The following is a 22,524-nucleotide window of genomic DNA, read 5'->3' as shown; positions in this document are numbered from 1 at the left end:
AATCGTTGCAGCACTAACGTATATACATAGATTTTTTTTTTTTTTATTATTCTTTGTGGAAAAAACATGTTTTATATGTATCTCTTTCCAATGGTAATTCTGAATAAATACATTGAACAACAAAAAATATGTTAAAAATTTTGAGTAGCACATGCTTAAATCCCTGAATTCTTTACAGATATGGACGTAAAACTGTCTCGATTCTCGGTTAAAAGCAAAAAAACTGCAGTTAGCTTTTATTTTACGTAAATATGTTGAAGAATGATGCTTGTCCGTAGCGATTAATTACTCCCATTGATTTTTTCACGTTTCAAAATACATGCATGGTAAGAAAAATATAATAATTACCTTGAATCCTCGAATAAATCACTCCTGAAGTTAAAGTTTCATCCAATAATCTCCCAGAAGTGCCAATAGCAACTAAATTCAGTGTATTTACCGGTTTAGAGACGCAAATCCGTCATGTCCTTCAGTAGCATGCTTAGGTCCGAAGAGGTTAAGGTAAAACAATACCGCTTTTGTCCACCGGCGACGCTAAAATCAACCAAAACTGAAGAGTTACCAAGTATTGCTTTAAAACGTCAATTTATGCAAGAACCTGCACACACTTTCATACTAAGCCTAAGAAATGTGTACAAATAAAACTAAATTATTATCCCTACGTAGTTAAATCAGCATTGCGCCCTACAGTACTACTTTGATCAAGATTGGATCTAATTTAAAGGTCATTTCAGAGTGTGTACCGTGGCTTTGACTTCAAAATGAACTTTAAAATGTGTGCAAGTCACTCAACACCCGTTAAGCAGTCAGTGTCAAAGGGCTTCATCAAATATCCAGCGTCTTATTTAATGAGTTTTAGGATCTTCTTCTTAGGTCTTAAGTCTTTGATGACGCAAGAAAGCCTTCTTAATAGCTGACAGGGAGATGATTTACATCCTTTGTTGTCTTTTTGCACTGATGATGTGATCAAGCAGTCTATGCTGTGTGAGCTTGATTCTGTGCTGCATTACTCCATTTGATCCTTCTTGAGTGCCTATTTCCTGTTTCATCAGCCTCCCTCCCCTCCTGTTTTCATCCTCAGGGCCCCCACAGCCACACTTTGAAGTGTCACATGTGATGGGAACCTTTTTCGGAACGTCGCCACAGATGCAGGTGTGTGTCAGAGGCATTCCTTATTCAATCCATAGCATGGAAAGTATTGAATCACTATATTGTTAACAAGTTATATCAAAAGTGAATTGTTTGTGTTAATTAAAAAAAAATTAGGATAAAGCTTTATTTACTCAAATTCTACTCATATCTACTAACGATTATCTCCACATGTAAGCGTTTTATATCTGTGACGATTAGAGTTTTGGTCGATAGGTGTCGTTGCAGGTCCTAGAAAATAAAATGGAAGGTTTGTGTAAATGACACACACCACATTGAGTACTTTATGTTCCGGTAGCGGATCGCGATCACGTCCTGATGGGTGAACTCAAGTGTTAGCCATACGCCGGGAAGGCTTATGAGGATTTAGGATGCAATGGCAGATGGCGCACTTAATGTTAAAGAGAAGCTGACGTGGTCCCCCGTGGCAAATAAAGGCTCGCTCGTGGATCTATAAGATGGTTAGAACGTAGTGAGTCCAGATCGTGACTGACTGAGCGAGGTGTCGCTGTGCGCATGTCGGCCGTGTGCAGCCTGCAGTCATGTGGCCTCTTTGTTTACATGAAGCCACATTGCATTTAGGGCGTGTGTGGAAGACACGTGAACTTGAGAGTTTGCACGAACGGATACGAAGCGGTCTTGGCTGTCACATTGGGTTGGAGATGATGAGGGCCAGAAGTTGTGGAAGCATTTCAGGACCACGGCCAGATCCACGGCCAGAACAAAAGACGGGATTTGCCTTTGCTGGATGTCAGGGAGCGTCAGTAAATGTGTTGTCAATGTGAAAACGAAGATAGGAGGGAATTGTCAACTTTGCTTTATGACCTTTTTGTCTGAACACAACTATATTGCATAGGCGGAGTTTGACTTTTGAGGCAGGGGGGCACAACATGTTGATGACCCCGAAACGCAGTGTCAGCAATAAAATTAACTTACAAGGATATTTATAATAATAAGTTGACAATGAGCGTTTTTTGTTGCCCATCATTCTTGAGGGGAATTCGAAATCAAGCTGCTTAGGCAATACTTTTCGCCAAGCTCATCATTCATTGAATATGGTACGCCCGTCAGTGTCGTGCCAATGTAGTTACCCCAGACAAAAATTGTATCCCCTGGCCGGAGCCATATGGAGGTAGATTTGTGTCTTTATTATTCAATCAAAAAAAGTTGCTTCAATCAAAAAAAAATGTTTGAATGCAAAAATAAATGTGAAACTAAAAAAAATGCATGTGAAAGCTATTTTTCTTTGATGTATTTTTTTTTTGATTGGAGTCAAGTTTTTTTTAATGTAGCAACTTTTTTGATTGAAGTACTGTTGATTTGTGTTTGGGCCACATTTTGGCTAGGACGTTTTTGTCTTTATTTTTCAATCAAAAAATAAGTTGCTTCAAAAAAATAGATATTTTCAAAAAGAAAAATCAGTTCAATCAAAAAAAAAGAAAAATTTCAATCATAGAAAACATTGTTGAATGCGGAAAAAATATTTGAGATTGAAAAATTTGCATTTGAACACATATTTTCAATCAAAGAAAAAAATCAGTTGAAAAATAAAATTGCTCTCCCCTAATTTTTTTTTTTAATTATATGCAAAGCAAATGACCGTCTAAAGTGCGAGTCACATGATCTTTTCGAAAAATAATTTTGACCCATTATTAAAAAGAAAATATTCTTTTGTTGATTTCATTCATTTTTGTTGCAGTTTTATTGCTTTACAACTTATATATATATATATATATATATATATATATATATATATATATAGGAAAGTCAGTTTCATGCAATGACACTTTTCGGCCACCAGGAGGGGTCTGGCCCTCCTTAAAATCCGCTTATGCAATATTGGTTATTGAACATAACTTGTTTATTTATTTTTTTCATTTTTACATTTAGGACATTTAACCCATTTATATCTGCTCAGAGATACAGCTGTAGACCATGTCTACCAGTGGTGGATGAAGTTCTCAGTTTTTTTGTGGAGTAAGTGGAGTAAAAAGTACAGATACGTGCTGTAAAATATAGTGAAGTAAAAGTAAAAAGTACCACTTCATATTTGTACTCAAGTAAAGCCCAGATACATAAAAATTACTTAAGCATGTTTTTGTTTTCTTCTTTGGCTATTCTAAACTTAATGAAGATGGTGGATGACAGTGAATGATGATGATGATGTACACAATGTATAATTTTTTTATAGTAATTTGTAATTGTATCCTTCGAGTTCTTTGTTTACGAAGCCATTCCCACACTAGAAATGTAAAATTTGTTACAGTTTATTTAAAAATAAGTCATGAGAACACAGTGGGGCAAAAATCATGATAACATCTTGTGTAATGGCGTACCGCAAGCAACACGTCACTTCCGCTCATTAATATTCATGACGTTAGTTACTGTTGCTAAGGGGGGACACGCTAACGCTTATCCCTAATTGGAAATGAATTGAAATCGTGTACGAAGGAGGTGTTTACAAAGCTAAACCTACCAATTCTGTCCGAAAATGATGTCCCTGGTGCCAAATTCACTGGTAAAGATGTGGAAGATCATAAAAATGTTCAGTTAAAGAGATGGCTTGAGTGTCGAGGGCTGAAAAAGATGAAAAAACGAGCCGACCTAAGCAGAGCCTTAGCTTTTTTATCGACAACTTTTTCTTACGCGAATGACAATGACATTCCCCTGTTTCAACAAGCTATCCGTTACCACCCGCCCTGTCTTTCTTATATATTATATCCTCTGGTTGTCCTACATCTCTGACCGTTCTTTGGGGTAATTTATGTTGTTAGTTTTGTTTAGCGACCGCAAATGCTATTCAGTGACAGCCAACGAACACTTTTAATTTTTTCATTAATAACAAATCTTAATTCTTTAATCTATTTACACTTCCCCCTTACTAAAGTTGTTTTTTTTACAACAGAAAAGGTAACAGTGGCAGTCAGATACTATTTTAATTCTTTTACCATCATTAATTCTCAGACAGAAGCGCGCACGGCACAACGTCACACTAAAAAAATAAATTAAAAATATCAAAATGGCTTACCTCTTTGTCCTCTGAAAGACCATGCCAACCCAACAAAATGTTTACTGCATATGAAATGTGAATGGCTTCACCGAGCTGGCTTTAAACGTCCGCTCAAGTTGATTCATTCTTCACATTTTTCCGAGTTTTTGGTTTCGGGGAACGTATGAAGAAAACCTCCTTCATATGTCGTAATGTCTAGAGTCGTTTCTACAAGTTCCATAGCAGCAGTCTTTGATCGGCATGTTCTGTTTTGAAAGATTACCGGAGAAAAGTAGCTGAAATAACATTGTTTCTATGCGAGGGTGGGTCTATAACGTCCCACTTCTGCTTTACGATGCGACATCACTGTCTAAAAATAGCATTCGTGTGGTACGCTATTGAAGTGCTGAGGTCCAAAGTCACCAGTTTATGAAGTTGTGCAGTGTGTGTAATTGTAAAACCAATATTGAGTCCTAAATTTCCATGAATTTCCCGCAACTCAATTTACTCATTGAGCATAAGTATTTTTTCCCACTGAAAATATCTGAATTATCATTTAATTGTTCCGCCCTCTCGATTGTTGGTTTTGTAACTTCTGTTCATTGAATAACTGATCTTCCAAAATCTTCCCAGCAGGAGTTCTTGACTTGAGGAAAAATAAGAAATCGGGACACTTGTAAGTTAACTTACATATAATTGATTTGCAATAGGTTTGTGAATTTTGTTCTTCTTTTTTTTTTTTCTAGTTCTATTTTTTTTTAATTTACAATAGTTATAAGTAATGTGCAGCCCAGAGTAAATCTACAGCACATTCCCCTCCAAGTTGTTTTTTTGAGATGATAATGCGTTTTAACGAAGTGTGTAAAAATGAAGTTGAATGTTTTACTTTCTCACGCTTTTTTTTTTTTTTTTTTCAGGGTGAAGACTGCCATTTACTAGTACCGAAGAGCATTTTGACGTTCGTGTTAATATAGCTCCAACGTTGTCATTGAAGAGTGTGCAAAGCGCATTTTCCAGGAAATGCGTCAACAGGAAAGCAAATTTGAACAAAGCAGTTTTAGGAGGACTAGCTACAGTGGGAGAGACATGCTGCACTGTATTTGGCAGTAGCTGGACCACCGGCTTAAATCTTCTGTTGTGTCAGAAGATATTCATGCTGGATATCGACAATTGATGAAGCTGTGTGTAATCAGCTATAAAATCTATACGCCACCTTTGTAAATGGAAACCCATTTAAAAAAAAAAAATTGGCAAGATTTCGGTTTTTTTTTTTTTTTTTTTTGTGCAATTCAAAATTAATGCACTTTTTTTTTTTTTTTTTTAAAAGAAAAATGTATATAAAAACCGAAAAGTTCAACAGCTACTGAGTGAAAATATATGAATAATCTGTAATAAATACCATTAATATACAGTGCTGACCAAAAGTACTGGCACTCCTGCAATTCTGTCAGCTAATGCTCAATTTCTCCCAGAAAATGATTGCAATTACAAATGCTTTGGTGGCAATATCTTCATATATTTTGCTTGCAATGAAAAAAAACACAAAAGAGAATGAAAAAAAATTAAATCATTATCATTTTACACAAAACTCAAACAAAAATGGGACGGACAAAAGCATTGGCACCCTCAGCCTAATACTTGGTAGCACAACCTTTAGACAAAATAACTGTGAACAACTGCTTCTGGTATCCATCAATGAGTTTCTTACAATGCTTTGCTGGAATTTTAGACAATTCTTCTTTGGCCAACTGCTCCAGTTCTCTGAGATTTGAAGGGTTCCTTCTCCAAACTGCCATTTTCAGATCTCTTCACAGGTGTTCAATGGGATTCTGGTCTTGAGTCATTGCTGGCCACTTTGGACGTCTCCAGTGCTTTCTCTCAAACCATTTTCTAGTGCTTTTTGATGTGTGTTTTGGGTCCGGCTGGAAGACGCATGACCTCTGAGGGAGACCCATCATTCTCACACCGGGCCCTACATTGTGCTGCAAAATTTGTAGATAATCTTCAGACTTCATAATGCCATGCTCACGGTCAAGCAGTCCAGTGCCAGAGGAAGCAAACCCAAAACATCAGGGAACCTCCGCCATGTTTGACTGTGGGGACTGTGTTCTTTTCTTTGAAGGCCTCGTTTTTTTTCCTGTAAATTCTATGTTGATGTCTTTTCCCAAAAAGCTATATTTTTGTCTCATCTGACCAGAGAACATTCTTCCAAAACATTTTTGGCTTTCTCAGGTAAGTTTTGGCAAACTCCAGCCTGGCTTTTTATGTCTCTGGGTCAGAAATGGGGTCTTCCTGGGTATCCTACCACAGAGTCCCTTTTCATTCAGACGCTGGCGAATAGTATGGGTTGACACGGTTTTTACCCATGGACTGCAGGACAGCTTGAACTTGTTTGGATGTTAATCGAGGTTCTTTACCCACCATCCGCACACATTTTTTGTTGAAATCTCTTGTCAATTTTTGTTTTCCGTCCACATCTAGGGACGTTAACCATAGTGCCATGGGCTTTACACTTATTGATGACACTGCACGGTAGATACAGGAACATTCAGTTCTTTGGAGATGGACTTTTAGCCTTGAGATTGCCCATGCTTCCTCACAATTGTGCTTCTCAAGTCCTCAGACAGTTCTTTGGTCTTCTTTCTTTTCTCCATGCTCAATGTGGTACACAGAAGGACACAGGACAGAAGTTGAGTCAACTTTAATACATTTTAACTGGCTGCAAATGTGATTTAGTTATTGCCACCACCTGTTATGTGCCACAGGTGCTGTTAATTACACAAATTAGAGAAGCATCATATGATTTTTCAAAGGGTGCCAATCTCTTTGTCCGGCCCTTTTTTGGAGTTTGGTGTAAAATGATAATGATTTAAGTATAACATGAGGAGCATGGAGTTCTGCTGGGTGTACAAAGTACACTTCTTCTGGTGCTCTTCGGTGTGGGGATCAAAAAAGTGACAATTAAAAAAACTGAGGCACTCAAGAAGTGCAAAAAATAAAAAGCCTTTATTCAATCATTCAAACAGCCCCACAGCATCACTGATCCACCCCCATACTTCACAGTGGGTATGAGGTGCTGTCTACACGCCAACAAGCTGTTTGGGAGGCATGCACGGAGAAAACCTTTTCTCACTCACAATCATAAACGCAAACGTCTGGAGTTCGCCAAGCGGTATTGGGGCTTCAACTGGGACCGTGTGCTTTGGCCAGATAAGACCAAGATTTAGCTGTTTGGCAACAAACACTCTAAGTGGGTCTGGCGTGCCACGAAAGAAAAAGCACCTCATACCCACTGTGAAGTATGGGGGTGGGTCAGTGATGCTGTGGGGCTGTTTCGCTTCCAAAGGGCCTGGGAACCTTGTTAGGGTGCATGGCATCATGAATACTTTGAAATACCAGGACATTTAAAATAGAAATCTGTTGCCCTCTGCCCGAAAGCTGAAGATGGGTCATCACTGGGTCTTTCAGCAAGACACTGACCCTAAACATATGGCCAAATCTACACAGAAATGGTTCACAAGACACAAAATCAAGCTCCTCCCATGGCCATCTCAGTCCCCAGACCTCAACCCCATTGAAAACCTGTAGGGTGAGCTGAAGAGGAGAGTACAGAGGAGAGGACCCAGGTCTCTGGATGATTTAGAGAGATTCTGCAAAGAGGAATGGCTGAAGATCCCTCTTTCTGTCTTTTCCCATCTTGTGAAACATTATAGGAGAAGATTAGGTGCTGTTTTATTGGCAAAAGGGGGTTGTACAAAGTATTAACACCAGGGGGGCTAGTAATCGTGACACACATTAATTAATGTCAAGTAATTATTTCTTTACGTGGGATTTTTTCCCCCACTGAATAAATGCACTTGTATTGAAGGTTGGATTTTTCTTTTTTTCCCCATTAAGGTCCCATGTTTTTTAGAAAAAAAAATTATTAGAAGCTAAAAAACACATAATTATTATAAATCCAATAATTATGCTGGGCACTGTACTTATCTGCAGAAATGCGAAGGGTGTACTCACTTTTGTGATACACTGTATTTTAAGAATATTGACAGAATATTTTGTTGTTTTCAGTTGGACAAAAAAATATCGGTGTTTTTGTCAAGAGAGATATGACCACATTAAAGCCAATTTAACTTAGAAAAAAAAAATGAATATGACAGTTTTGGCGAATATTTGGGAAACCGCCCCTTACCGTCCTGGATTTTTTAAATTTGTAAGTTATGCGATTTTGTCAAAAATTGTAGGACAAGTAGCGTTTTGAGAAATTTTAGTCTTTTTTTTTTTTTTCCAAAAAAATATCCAAATTTATGGGCAAACGGAATTTTTTTTTGGGGTCGTTTGAAAAAGTCCCTGTGTATCGTGAAAATTCCAATCATTTTGATATTAGAATTGTGACAGTCGATCAAACGGTTTGGGTTGTGCGGCCCGCCGAAGAAAAGCCATTCAAAAAAAGAAAAAAGTAATATATGCAGGGCCGGCCCAGCCTATACGCAGACTATGCAGCTGCTTCGGGCCCCTGACCACTAGGGGGCCCCCAATCTGGCAATTGTTTAATTTATATTCTATTTTGTTTACTACTGTTTGCTTTATTTGACTTTTGTGAGTTTTGATACTTGATTACAAGCTTGAAAAAAATAAAAGTTCTTCCTGAAGTTCTTTCTTTCCTGTTTTAGGAAAAGGTTTGGCTCTATCTACTGTAAGTACTTGGGGTGAGAAGTTTGAAGTATGCAGTTCAACAAAACCTGATTAATATACAAAATATGGACGCATGGGTTGGCTTGCATGTATGGGTTTCACAGTATACTGTGACGAAATGGTGGACCAAAATTATGGGCCCCTTTGCATTATTTTGCTTAGGGCCCCAAAATGGCCTGGGCCGGCCCTGATTATATGTTGCAAAGCCCCATCTAAAAATGTGTGTGTGTTTGGTGATGTTGGCGAGTGTAATTGTTGGTACTTTAGTGACGGTCCCTGACGCTTGCCTAGCCCCGCCCACTGGCAGAATGGTGGGAGATGGACTGGGAGGGAGACACCGGCTTACGACGTCAAAGGAGTACGCAAACGCACACACACATACTACACACCGAAACACGCTTAGAGGATCGGACAGGAGAACCAACAGACTGCCAATTCCCTGCGGTCTACTGAAGGAAGCAGAAAAAAATCCATCTGTCCCAACACATTCACAGCGTTGACTGACTTTTTTGTTTATTTTTGTTTTACAATCGCAAAGGAAAGAAAAGAAAAATCCGCGGAGCATCTCGCAAAGAGGGCACAACAACAACAGATTTCAAAACCAGGAGAAACTCGCTCTTTCCCGTATGAAGCGTTGTCATTGGCCTTATTCAGAATTGGATGTTCAAACAAAAAAATCCAAAGGCACTACTTGTCAAATGAATTGAATCGTTGAGATCGAACAAGTCTTGGGAGCGGAAGACAGGAGGACGTCCACTATTTGCGTCGATTCTTTGCCAAGAGCAGCACCACAGGTAGGATTTTCAACTCTTTTGTCATTGTTGGTTCTTCATTGATTCCAGAATGCGCGAATTAAGTGGTTGTTGTTGTCACGTCCTCTTGACAAAAGACTCCAGCTGCGGTGGCGCACACTGTCATCTTTCTGTGGGGATTAAATGTCATTATTATTACACAGTCATAACCATCTGTGAACATGGACGCTTGTCATGGATGAATTCCTCATGTACACATCTGACATTTTGGGGTTTTAGTGTCATAATTCATAGTGAATTCAACAAAGGTTTAATTGTCATATTTACATGCAAACATGTTAATGTGGCACACTATTTCCACAGATTGATCATATAGTATCATACAATGTATGTATTGTAGTTTGATTATGACCAAATTTGCAGTGCTACAGGTAACAATAAGTCTGTGATGCTATTATAATGAGTCGTGCAAATACTACTACAGTAATTTGAGCCTACAGTGCTGGCCAAAACCATTGGCACCCCCTCAATTTTTGTCAGATAATGCTCAATTTCTCCCAGAAAATGATCGCAATTACAAATACATTGGTAGTAATATCTTCATTTATTTTGCTTGCAATGAATAAATGGGGAAAAAAACAAATCATTATCATTTTACACAAAACTCCAAAAATGGTCCGGACAAAAGTATTGGCACTTTTTGAAAATCATGTGAAACTTCTTTAATTTGTGTCGTTAACAGCACCTGTTACTTACCTGTGGCACATAACAGGTGGCGACAATAACAAAATCACACTTGCAGTCAGTTAAAATGGATTAAAGTTGACTCAACCTTTGTCCTGTGTGTACCACATTGAGCATGGAGGAACGAAAGAAGACCAAAGAACTATCTGAGGACTTGAGTAGCAAAATTGTCAGGAAGCATTGGCAATCTCAAGCCTACAAGTCCATCTCCAAAGAACTGAATGTTCCTGTGTCTACCGTGCGCAGTGTCATCAATAAGTGTAAAGCCCGTGGCATGGTGGCTAACCTCCCTAGATGTAGACGGAAAAGAAAAATTGACGAGAGATTTCGATGAAAGATGGTGGGTGAAGAACCTCGACTAACATCCAAACAAGTTCAAGCTGTCCTGCAGTCCATGGGTACAACATTGTCAACTCGTACTATCCGTTGGCATCTGAATGAAAAGGGATTATGGTAGGATACCCAGGAAGACCTCACTTCTGACCCAGAGACATAAAAAGCCAGGCTGGAGTTTGCCAAAACTTACCTGAGAAAGCCAAAAACGTTTTGGAAGAATGTTCTCTGGTCAGATGGGACAAAAAGAGAGCTTTTGGGGAAAAGGCCTCAACATGGAATTTACAGGGGGGAAAAAACGAGGCCTTCAAAAAAAAGAACACGGTCCCCACAGTCAAACATGGGTCCCTGATGTTTTGGGGTTGCTTTGCTACCTCTGGCACTGGACGGCTTGACCGTGTGCATGGCATTATGAAGTCTGAAGACCACCAACAAATTTTGCAGCATAATGTAGGGCCCAGTGTTAGAAAACTGGGTCTCCCTCGAGGTCATGGGTCTTCCAACAGGACAATGACCCAAAACACACTTCAAAAAGCACTAGAAAATGGTTTCAGAGAAAGCACTGGAGACTTCTAAAGTGGCCAGCAATAAGTCCAGACTTGAATCCCCTAGAACACCTGTGGAGAGATCTGAAGAAGCCACCCTTCAAATCTCAGAGACCTGGAGCAGTTGGCCATAGAAGAATGGTCTAAGATTCCAGCAGAGCATTGTAAGAAACTCACTGATGGATACCGGAAGCGATTGTTCACAGTTATTTTGTCTAACGGTTGTGCTACCAAGTATTAGACTGAGGGTGCCAATATTTTTGTCCGGCCCATTTTTTAAGTTTTGTGTAAAATGATAATGATTTAATTAGTACTGAAACTCGAGTATTTGATTAGAATAAATTATTGGGATTAAATTTGTTGCTTCGAGTACTCGTTTAATTAAAGTGGCGTTGTAATGGTTTATTTTGAAAGTGTTTGCATTTAGTTTTATTGATTTGCGTGGATACAATTCCCTCTGGTCTGCCTCATTTCACATGGATGAATCCAGCTGTTCCCTGTCAAGACCAACATAAGCAAAGTTTTTGTTTGGGTTAATGTTTTTTAGTTTTTTAGCATTCATAATTTAGTTTATAAGTATATTTAGCCGTTGTTTGCGGGAATATGTGTCTGAACCATTAAGATCATTGTAAAAAAAAAAAAAAAAAAAAAAGTTTGCTTTTTATAGCACTTAAGCTAGCGAACTTTTGCTATGAAAGTTAGTCAGTTGTCCTTTTGTTGTACATATATCCTCATTTATTTATTTATACCATTTGAGGCTCAACTCAGGTATTTTAATTTTTCATGTTCATTATCCGATTACTCGATTATTCGAACTAACTAGTTTGTCAATTAATCGACTACTAAACTAATCGATAGCTGCAGCCCTAGATTTAATTTTTTTTCCCATTCTCTTTTGTGTTTTTTTCATTGCAAGCAAAATAAATGAAGACACTACTACCAAAGCATTTGTAATTGCAATCATTTTCTGGGACAAATTCAGCATTATCTGGCAGAATTGCAGGGGTGCCAATACTTTTGGCCAGCACTGTATATGGAAATGGAGGTACTCGACATAAAATGGCAGTAATTTCTGAATGATAAATGTTATAAAACAAATTGCATATTGAAGTATTCCCTTCAATCACATGTTGCTTGTTTTAGTTCAAACTCGAAAATGTAATATCTGGAGAAATTGCAATGGTAGCTTTGCTGTGATGCTTGGTATATACAGTGGTACCTCTACTTGATTGCATGGGTCATCGGTGATTCTTGTGCGTGCTTGTATTTTTTTATTGGTATGCTATGCAGGCATCATTGACTCACGCTAGCTTAGCCACTTCGGAGCCCTGAGACTGGCAAATAACTAACAAACTGCATGGAATTTGTTGAAATCAACTCCACTGACTAATTAAAACCCCGCTAACTCGAAGATTAAGCCTTATGTGAAAAATTCTGAACTTGGGGATGGTTGGGACCTGTTTGGGGGGGGGGGGTGCCTCACGGTTACCTCCTCAACACAGGCCCCACCATCCCTGCACCTTTTTTAACGCACCACACACATCAAACTCCACAGGAGAGCTCCAGCAAAGGGCCCAGGGGACCACCCTGGATCCTGGGGGGGGGGGGGGGGGGGGTGACGATGGCTCCTTTGCTGGGCTGCGGGAGGAGGGATGGGCTCCACTGAAACCCCATCCTCCCTCCTCGGGCTGGCTGGGTGGCGGCCGGGGCCCTGGGTTGGCGCCCGCGTGGTGTCTCTACTCGTCTGTGTGGCTGTTGCGCGCCTGGTGGGGCTTGCGTGCGGCGGGATGTGATAGGGCGCGCTCGGGTGGGGGGTCCCGGTGCCGGGATTGGCGATGGGGCGGGGTAGGGTCGGTCGCCAACGGATTTACACTCACAAAGGATTGACACGATTACTGGGTTCTAGATCACAGAGCTGATTTGGTACACTCTACCCCTTTCAATCACTTAGCTTATAGACACCCTCACCCCTGTCCCCCTCTCTCCCTGGTCAACAGGCCAACCACATGGTGTCAACCGGAAATACATCTAGCTGAAGATAGTACCAACATATTAGTCGTTAGTTTAGACGTTCAATGTATTTCTTCTTGTAATTTGTGTTTTTATTTCTTCTCTTGTGTTTCTTTTCTTCTGTCCCCCCATCACCCCTTCCTGTTCGCTAAAGAAAAAAAAAAAAATTCTGAACTTCCCCTTTAAATTCAATAATAGGAATGACAATTACATGCAATGACATTTTTTGCAGTGACGACCTCTCCCCCCCTTTCAATCTCCGCAGATGGATTGAGACCAAAACTGTTGGACAAATATCATTTTGAAATGTCACTTAAAAAACAAAACAAAAAAAACTTTTTCAGCAAGTGATCTTTTTTTTTTTTCATTAGAATTCCAGTTGTTTTGATGTATGAACGGTGTCGGTGGGTCAAATGGTTTTGGCTGAATGGCATTACATGCAAAGCTACCATCAATAATTGCAATTGTGTAGAAAGGCAAAATCCGAAATACTCATTTTCTAGTTCCATCTGGAGCTAATAGCACGAGGGTTTTACGCTGGCTTTTTTTAAAAACTGAATTCTCCCATCTGTACCTCGGTGCCCAACCTCCTGTTTGCACCTCCTGTGCAGTGTGAAGTGAAGCCCACAGGCACCTCCTTCCAGGCTCTGCTCAGTGTGTTTGTATGTCTCTTGTCTCTCCACAGACTCTCAATGAAGGAGCCTGATGCAATCAAGCTCTTCATTGGGCAAATACCCCGAAACCTGGAGGAAAAAGATCTCAAGCCCATCTTTGAACAATTCGGCAAGATCTATGAGCTGACTGTCATAAAGGACAAGTACACAGGAATGCACAAAGGTAAGTCAGGTGTCCGAGTTGAACGTTCGATAAGCTGTGTATACACTAGTGCTGCAATGATTAATCGATTAATTCGAGGTAATTCGATTGGAAAAAAAGCTTTGAATGAAATTTAGCTGCTTTGTAATGGTTTGTTTTGAAGGTGTTTGCATGTAGTTTTATTGATTTGGGTGGATACACTGGCCTCTTGTGGCAACAGTGAAGATGACATCTTTTTTTTTTTTGCACTCCTGGTCATCCATAAATTATTCGCGTCAGTTCCTGTTGATTTTCGGTTACTTCCTATTAACTTGGGGACATTATTAAGTCACGTGGCTGAATCCAGCTGCTCCCTGTTAAGACCAACATAACGTAAGTTTTTGTTTGAGCGCTTATGTTTTTTTAATGCATTCTGAAGGAATCTAACTTATAGCCAGATTGCCCCAATCACGCCAGCCGAACCGCCGGACCCACGCTGACTCCAGCAAACCAGGCTGGCGAGACCCCGACAACCTGGCCAAAAGGCCAAACTCCACGCGTTCAACATAGTCTTAACCCTTTGTACTGACTCAATTTTGAAAGCTGGAAAAAGGCTTCAAAACACAAGTTGACAATTTCTTCTGAGCCGACAACAATCATACAGCACAGAGGGACCCAGGCGAGGAGCCAAGGTCACCATATCAAAATTCAACAAAAGGTTCCCGAGAAAAAATGACAATGCTTAGTTAAACATTCAGTCTTTTAAAGGCTCTCATGGGACGGGCTGTGGGCAGGAAGAAGGGTGTGTTTGGGCGTTGTTTAGGATTATTGTCTGTTTGTGGATTGGACAGGAGGATTCGGGAGTTACTGTTGTCAGGGCAACGAGGGTTGTGGATTTTGCCACCTCAGTGTCAAAGGGTCTCTTGGAGTCTTGTCAGTTGTGTTATCTGTCGGATATCAGACGTTCTCCGGTGTTCCTTGTTTTGGGACAGGACGTCCCGCCATTTGTTCTGGACTGTCCAGGAGAACTGATTGCGAGAGTTTTTCCCTTCATTTTGAATCCTGCGTCTTATAATCCAGTGCGACTTATTTATTGATTTATTTGGGTAAATAGGTAACACTTTAATTGACAGTGGCGTCATAAGACCGTCATAATTGTGACATGACACTATCATGGGCATTACTGAATGCTTATGACAGATGTCATTATGTGTCATCACGCAAAACTCCAGCTCGGTTCTTTCACATCGGTGCAAAAGTGAAATAATATGTCGGATAACACTAAATGACATCTGTTATAAGCATTCATTAATGCTTATGGCAGTGTCATGTCATGATTATGACAGTCTTATCGCACTAATGTCAAATAAAGTGTTATCAAATACCAAAACTAGGAATTAATGAAACAACTGGAACAGTAACTGAAGAAATAATTAACACAGAGCATGAATTTTGATTGTTATTTACATCTGTAGCGCTGCAGTGCATGCTAAGAGGCATGTTGCACGACAACAGTGTTGACAGTAGGTGGCAGCAGAGGTTGACCTTCTCCCCCAAGAGAGCAGTGGTGACCAAATGAAGCTTCTTGAAGAAAAAAAGCTTGGCAGTAATTGCTTCAAAGCTTCATGGTGGTTCATTTGATCTTATGATGCCGCTGTCAAATAAAGTGTTACTGGTTAATATCTTGTGGTGTAAATATCCCATAATACAGTAAGGACAGCTGCGGCTGCTGCTGCACGTTGGATTATTTAAAATCTTCCGGTGGAATTGAAAATGTTCTTCAATTCTGGAATGACCCCATTTTTCAAGTTATTGTTAGTTTTCAGCGAAATGAAACTTGCGCTGCATAATTTCCACCATCTTAAAAGATACTTTAACTCAACAGGTCTCCGGCCTCAAATCTGATTACATGACAGCCACTCCACCTCCTGCACAGTAAAGCACATTATACACCTGCTATGACAGACAGAGTAGAGCTGTTAGGTTAATAATTATCCTCACTGTCATTTCAAATGCAAATCTCAGCGTGGAAAACAGAGGCTTCATATGAATTCACATAAAGCATCAGTCACTTGGGAGACTTGTAGGCCAGGTGGTATCGCTCCTCCAACACCTATGACACCTACTCTACATATATTTACATATTCATGATTGGTGGGAGCCCCAAAAGGTTAATGAAGGCCGTTTTCTAATATGAGGGACTACAGAAATGTAGAGACAATGGCTCTAAAAGGAACAATACCCATACCGCAGATGACACATAGCATTTTTATTCAATTATAGCCTTATTTTTCATGAACATAAGTAATGGTGTGACAAAATTCTTGATACTTGTCACCAAAGGTTATCAATACGCTCCTGCCAAGAATCGATATATCGTTTTAAATAGGTTTTAGTGTTTTAAAAAGAAAAAGGAACCAATAACTTGCTACCAAATTTTCCACTAGAATGGGGGTCTAGAGCCACATATGGCTCTTTAGCGCTGGCTCAGGCGGGAACAGAGTAGTCACGTGGTGCGTCATTCTCTATATCGGTGGTCGGCGACCAAAAATGTTGATAGAACTAAAAAAAGAGAAAAAAAAAAGAAAATGCCTGGAGCCACAAAAAATTAAAGCGTTATAATAAAGGCAACACATATTGTATGTACAGTGGGGCAAATTAGTATTTAGTCAACCACTAATCGTGTAGGTGCTTCCACTTGAAAATATTACAGAGGCCTGTAATATGTCAACATGGGTAAACCTCAACCATGAGAGACGGAATGTGGGGAAAAAAAACAGAAAATCACATTGTTTGATTTTTAAATAATTTATTTGCAAATCATGGTGGAAAATAAGTATTTGCTCAATACCAAAAGTTCATCTCAATACTTTGTTATGTACCCTTTGTTGGCAATAACAGAGGCCAAATGTTTTCTGTAACTCTTCACAAGCTTTTCACACACTGTTGCTGGTATTTTGGCCCATTCCTCCATGCAGATCTCCTCTAGAGCAGTGATGTTTTGGGGCTGTCGTCGGGCAACACGGGCTTTCAACTCCCTCCACAGATTTTCTATGGGGTTGAGATCTGGAGACTGGCTAGGCCACTCCAGGACCTTGAAATGCTTCTTACGAAGCCACTCCTTTGTTGCCCTGGCTGTGTGTTTGGGATCATTGTCATGCTGAAAGACCCAGCCACGTCTCATCTTCAATGCCTTTGCTGATGGAAGGAGATTTTCACTCAAAATCTCTCGATACATGGCCCCATTCATTATTTCCTTTACACAGATCAGTCGTCCTGGTCCCTTTGCAGGAAAAACAGCCCCAAGCATGATGTTTCCACCCCCATGCTTCACAGTGGGTATGGTGTTCTTCGGGTGCAATTCAGTAGTCTTTCTCCTCCAAACACGAGAACCTGCGTTTCTACCAAAAAGTTCTATTTTGGTTTCATCTGACCATAACACATTCTCCCAGTCCTCTTCTGGATCATCCAAATGCTCTCTAGCGAACCGCAGACGGGCCTGGACGTGTATTGGTTTCAGCAGGGGGACACGTCTGGCAGTGCATGATTTGAGTCCCTGGCGGCGCATTGTGTTACTGATAGCAGCCTTTATTACTGTTGTCCCAGCTCTCTGTAGGTCATTCACTAGGTCCCCCCGTGTGGTTCTGGGATTTTTGCTCACCGTTCTTGTTATCATTTTGACGCCACGGGGTGAGATCTTGCATGGAGCCCCGGATCGAGGGAGATTATCAGTGGTCTTGTATGTCTTCCTTTTCTAATAATTGCTCCCACAGTTGATTTCTTTACACCAAGCGTTTTACCTATTGCAGAGTCAGTCTTTCCAGCCTGGTGCAGGTTTACAATTTTGTCTCTGGTGTCCTTTGACAGCTCTTTGGTCTTGGCTATAGTGGAGTTTGGAGTGTGACTGACTGAGGTTGTGGACAGGTGTATTTTATACTGATAATGAGTTAAAACAGGTGCCATTAATACAGGTAACGAGTGGAGCCTCGTTAGATCTTGTTAGACCTCTTTGACAGCCAGAAATCTTGCTTGTTTGTAGGTGACCAAATACTTATTTTCCACTCTAATTTGGAAATAAATTCTTTAAAAATCAAACAATGTGATTTTCTGTTTTTTTTTTCCAGTCTATCTCTCATGGTTGAGGTTTACCCATGTTGACAATTACAGGCCTCTCTAATTTTTTCAAGAAGGACAACTTGCACAATTGGTGATTGACTAAATACTTATTTGCCCCACTGTATGTCCATTCCACATATTTTACTTTCATTTCAAAGTGACATAATTTGCTGGATGGCAGACATAATCTGACACTTCATGACATCTGTCATCAGCATTCATTAATGCCCATAAGTGTCATGTCATAATTATGACCTTCTTACACTCACCGGCCACTTTATCAGGTACACCATGCTAGTAACGGGTTGGACCCCCTTTTGCCTTCAGAACTGCCTCAATTCTTTGTGGCATAGATTCAACAAGGTGCTGGAAGCATTCCTCAGAGAGTTTGGTCCATATTGACATGATGGCATCACACAGTTGGTGCAGATTTGTCGGCTGCACATCCATGATGCCAATCTCCCGTTCCACCACATCCAAAAGATGCTCTATTGGATTGAGATCTGGTGACTGTGGAGGCCATTTGAGTACAGTGAACTCATTGTCATGTTCAAGAAACCAGTCTGAGATGCTGCTGAAAGTAGCCAGTAGAAGTCGGGTACATTGTGGTCATAAAGGGATGGACATGGTCAGCAACAATACTCAGGTCGGCTGTGGCGTTCCAACGATGCTCAATTGGTACCAAGGGGCCCAAAGAGTGCCAAGAAAATATTCCCCACACCATTACACCACCACCACCAGCAGCCTGAACCGTTGATGCAAGGCAGGATGGATCCATGCTTTCATGTTGTTGACGCCAAATTCTGACACTAGCATCCGAATGTCGCAGCAGAAATCGAGACCCATCAGACCAGGCAACGTTTTTCCAATCTTCTATTGTCCAATTTCGATGAGCTTGTGCAAATTGTAGCCTCAGTTTCCTGTTCTTAGCTGAAAGGAGTGGCACCCAGCGTGGTCTTCTGCTGGTGTAGCCCATCTGCCTCAAAATTTGACGTAGTGTGCATTCAGAGATGCTCTTCTGCCTACCTTGGTTGTAAAGGGTGGTTATTTGAGTCACTGTTGCCTTTCTATCAGCTCAAACCAGTCTGGGCATTCTCCTCTGACCTCTAGCATCAACAAGGCATTTCCGCCCACAGAACTGCCGCTCACTGGATATTTTTTCTTTTTCGGACCGTTCTCTGTAAACCCTAGAGATGGTTGTACGTGAAAATCCCGGTAGATCAGCAGTTTCTGAAATACTCAGGCAAGCCCTTCTGGCTCCAACAACCATGCCACGTTCAAAGTCACTCAAATCATCTTTCTTCCCCAATCTGATACTCGGTTTAAATGCACTGAGTTGCCGCCCTGTGATTGGCTGATTAGAAATTAAGTGTTAACGAGCAGTTGGACAGGTGTACCTAATAAAGTAGCCGGTGAGTGTATAACGCCAATTTCAAATAAAGTGTTACCCTTCTACTGTATGGCCGCATACGGCTAAAGCAGGATACTTGTGCCATTTTGCATGCTAGCTGATCCACACGACACGCCCGACGCTGACATTTCACCAAGATTTGACATTCAAATGACATGAGTTTAACATTTGCGGATCTTCCTCGACCTGTCATTTCCAGGATGCGCCTTCCTGACGTACTGCGCACGTGAGTCGGCCCTCAAAGCCCAGAATGCACTGCACGAGCAAAAGACGCTTCCAGGGGTGAGTGGCGTTTATATTTTCCTTTTTTAAGGCCATGCCAGCTCGCTATGCTGTTGAAAAAAAATGCTTCAGACAGAGTGACGCAAGGGGGACAGGAACAAAGTTGCACGCCCCAACTTCCCCTTTAGGAGATATGCTTCAATCAAAGGTCAAAGGAAGCTCCTCTCCCTCTTATGTTTCACATGGGATGTAAACAAAACACATCTATCCATTTTTTTTTTTTTGCTACATGTCAACACCACGAGGCTTACACCTCCTCGCTCCCCTTTCTTGTGTATCTCTTTCAACGCGGCACCTCCTTCCGAATTTGAATCAAAGTAGCGATATTAGCATAGCCAGGCAGCAGGTGTGCCAACATCTCCAGAGCTAAATATGACATGACAGCCACGTCTCTATAATAAGCCACTACGTGAGAGATGAGGCGACAAGACAAGGGATGACTGAGGCTGAGTGCGCGCCCAACTTGCCATCGCTTCCTCTTTTGCTAACAAGACTTAACACCCTCCCAACCATTTCCTTTTTTGTTATTTTGGTGGGAATTGACATCCTTCACTTCTTTTTTTTTTTTTTCCCCCAACTTCGCCTCCTCTTCAATGTTAGCCAGAAAACCAAACTCATTTGTGTTTGCGGGCCACATTAATGGCAATTAGATCTCATGGGAAAACTATGGAGAAAAAAAAAAAAGACTGGTTAATCCAGAAAATACAAACAGTGGCATGAAAAATTATCTGAACCTTCTGGAATTTCTCAAATTTCTGCATAAAATCACCATCAAATGTGATCTGCTCTTTGTCAAAATCACACAGATGAAAAAAACAGTGTCTGCTTTAACTAAAACCAACCAAACCTTTTTAAGTTTTCATTAGGGCTGTCAAAATTATTGCGTTAATGGGCGGTAATTAATTTTTAAAAATTAATCACGTTAAAATATTTGACGCAATTAACGCGCATGCCCCGCTCAGACAGATTTAAATGACAGTACAGTGAAATTCCTACTTGTTAATTGTGGTTTATGGAGTTTCGCCGCCCTCTGCTGGTGCTTGGGTGCGACTGATTTTATAGGCTTCAGCACCCATGAGCATTGTGTAAGTAATTATTGACATCTACAATGGTGGGCTACTAGTTTATTTTTTGATTGAAAATTTAACAAATTTTATTACAACGAAAACATTAAGAGGGGTTTTAATATAAAATTTCTATAATTTGTACTAACATTTATCTTTTAAGAACTACACGCCTTTCCATCCATGGATCGATTTAACAGAATGTTAATAATGTTAATGCCATCTTGTTGATTTATTGTTATAATAAACAAATACAGTCCTTATGTACCGTATGTTGAATGTATATATCCATCTTGTGTCTTATCTTTCCATTCCAACAATAATTTACAGAAATATATGGCATGTTTTATAGATGGTTTGAATTGCGATTAATTACGATTAATTAATTTTTAAGCTGTAATTAACTCGATTAAAAAATTTAATCATTTGACAGCCCTAGTTTTCATATTTTAAAAAGGATAGTATGCAAACAATGACAGAAGGGGAAAAATAAGTAAGTGAACAATCACATTTGATATTTTGTGCCCCCCCTTTGGCTGCAATAACTTCAACCAGATGCTTCCTGTAGCTGCAAATCACTCTGGCACATCAATTAGGACTAATCTTGGCCATTCGTCTAAACAAAACTGCTAGAGTTCAGTCAGATTCCTGGGATGTCTGGCATGAATTGCTGTCTTTAAGTCATGCCACAGCATCTCAATGGGGTTCAAGTCTGGACTTTGACTTGGCCACTCCAGAACGAGTATTTTGTTCTTCTGAAACCTTTCTGAAGTTGATTTACGTCTGTGTTTTGGATCATTGTCTTGTTGCAGCATCCATCCATCCTCTTTTTAGCTTCAAATGTCCAACAGATGGCCTCAGGTTTTCCTGAAAAACATCCTGATAAACCTTCGAATTCATTTTTCCATTAACAATTGCAAGTTGTCCAGGCCCTGAGGCAGCAAAACAGCCCCAAACCATCATGCTCCCTCCACCATGCTTCACGGTGGGGATGAGGTGTTAATGTTTGGTTTCATCAGTCCACAAAATATTTTTCCAAAACGTCTGTGGAGTGTCCAAGTGCCTTTTTGCAAACATTAAACGAGCAACAATGGGTTTTTTTTAGACAGCAGTGGCTTCCTCCGTGGAGTCCACCCATGAACACCATTCTTGGCCATAGTTTTACATATGGTTGATGTGTGCAAAGAGATATTGGACTGTGCCAGTGATTTCTGTAAGTCTTTAGCAGACACTCTAGGGTTCTTTTTTACCTCTCTGAGTATTCTGCGCTGAACTCTTGCCATCATCTTTGGTGGACGGCCACTCCTTGCGAGAAACGCAACAGTGCCAAACTCTCTCCATTTGTAGACAACTTCTCTGAAGGCCGATTGATGAACATCCAGACTTTTACAGATGGTTTTGTATCCTTTCACAGCTTTATATCCTTGACCGCAGGTCTTCAGACAGCTGTTTTGACCGAGTCATGATGCACAGACATTGCTTCTCATCAAGACAATTCTTACCAGGTGTGTGTTTTATAGTGGGCAGGGCAGCTTTAAAACACTCATCAGTGATTGGTCACACACCTGACTTAAATTGTTTGGTAACAATTGGTTTCGATTGCTCTTTAGGTCTCCTTAGGCAGAGGGTTCACTTATTTATT

At 40.4% G+C, this 22,524-nt stretch overlaps 2 protein-coding genes across 9 annotated transcripts in view; both read left to right on the top strand.

Annotated features, from left to right (window-relative positions):
- Window positions 1-5,407, top strand: part of rprd2a (regulation of nuclear pre-mRNA domain containing 2a) — a 31,666-nt gene extending 26,259 nt beyond the window's left edge. Inside the window, exons 11-13 of one of the 4 annotated variants that reach the window (XM_057828707.1) lie at window positions 1,082-1,152; window positions 4,775-4,814; window positions 5,056-5,407. The gene's annotated coding sequence lies outside the window, so the exon portion shown is untranslated. Of the gene's footprint in view, window positions 1-1,081; window positions 1,153-4,771 lie in introns of all 4 variants that reach the window. The other 3 variants (XM_057828709.1, XM_057828710.1, XM_057828708.1) reach the window with 3 other exon arrangements.
- A 114-nt stretch (window positions 5,408-5,521) lies between these two features.
- The window catches only part of celf3a (cugbp, Elav-like family member 3a), an 85,233-nt gene continuing 68,230 nt past the window's right edge, over window positions 5,522-22,524 (top strand). For 3 of the 5 annotated variants that reach the window (XR_009061946.1, XM_057828720.1, XM_057828719.1), the window contains exons 1-3: window positions 5,522-9,624; window positions 13,900-14,051; window positions 19,736-19,818. Coding sequence is in view for 2 of the 5 variants with exons in the window: in XM_057828720.1 (XP_057684703.1) it covers window positions 13,907-14,051; window positions 19,736-19,818 (228 nt within the window). In the remaining 3 variants the exon portion in view is untranslated. Of the gene's footprint in view, window positions 9,625-13,899; window positions 14,052-19,735; window positions 19,819-22,524 lie in introns of those variants that run through there. The other 2 variants (XM_057828722.1, XM_057828721.1) reach the window with 1 other exon arrangement.

The sequence above is a fragment of the Corythoichthys intestinalis genome, chromosome 22, assembly GCF_030265065.1.
Source record: "Corythoichthys intestinalis isolate RoL2023-P3 chromosome 22, ASM3026506v1, whole genome shotgun sequence".
Classification (NCBI taxonomy): Eukaryota; Metazoa; Chordata; class Actinopteri; order Syngnathiformes; family Syngnathidae; genus Corythoichthys; species Corythoichthys intestinalis.
The sequence above is the reverse complement of the archived record's forward strand: the minus strand, read 5'-3'. Positions and strand labels throughout refer to the sequence as shown.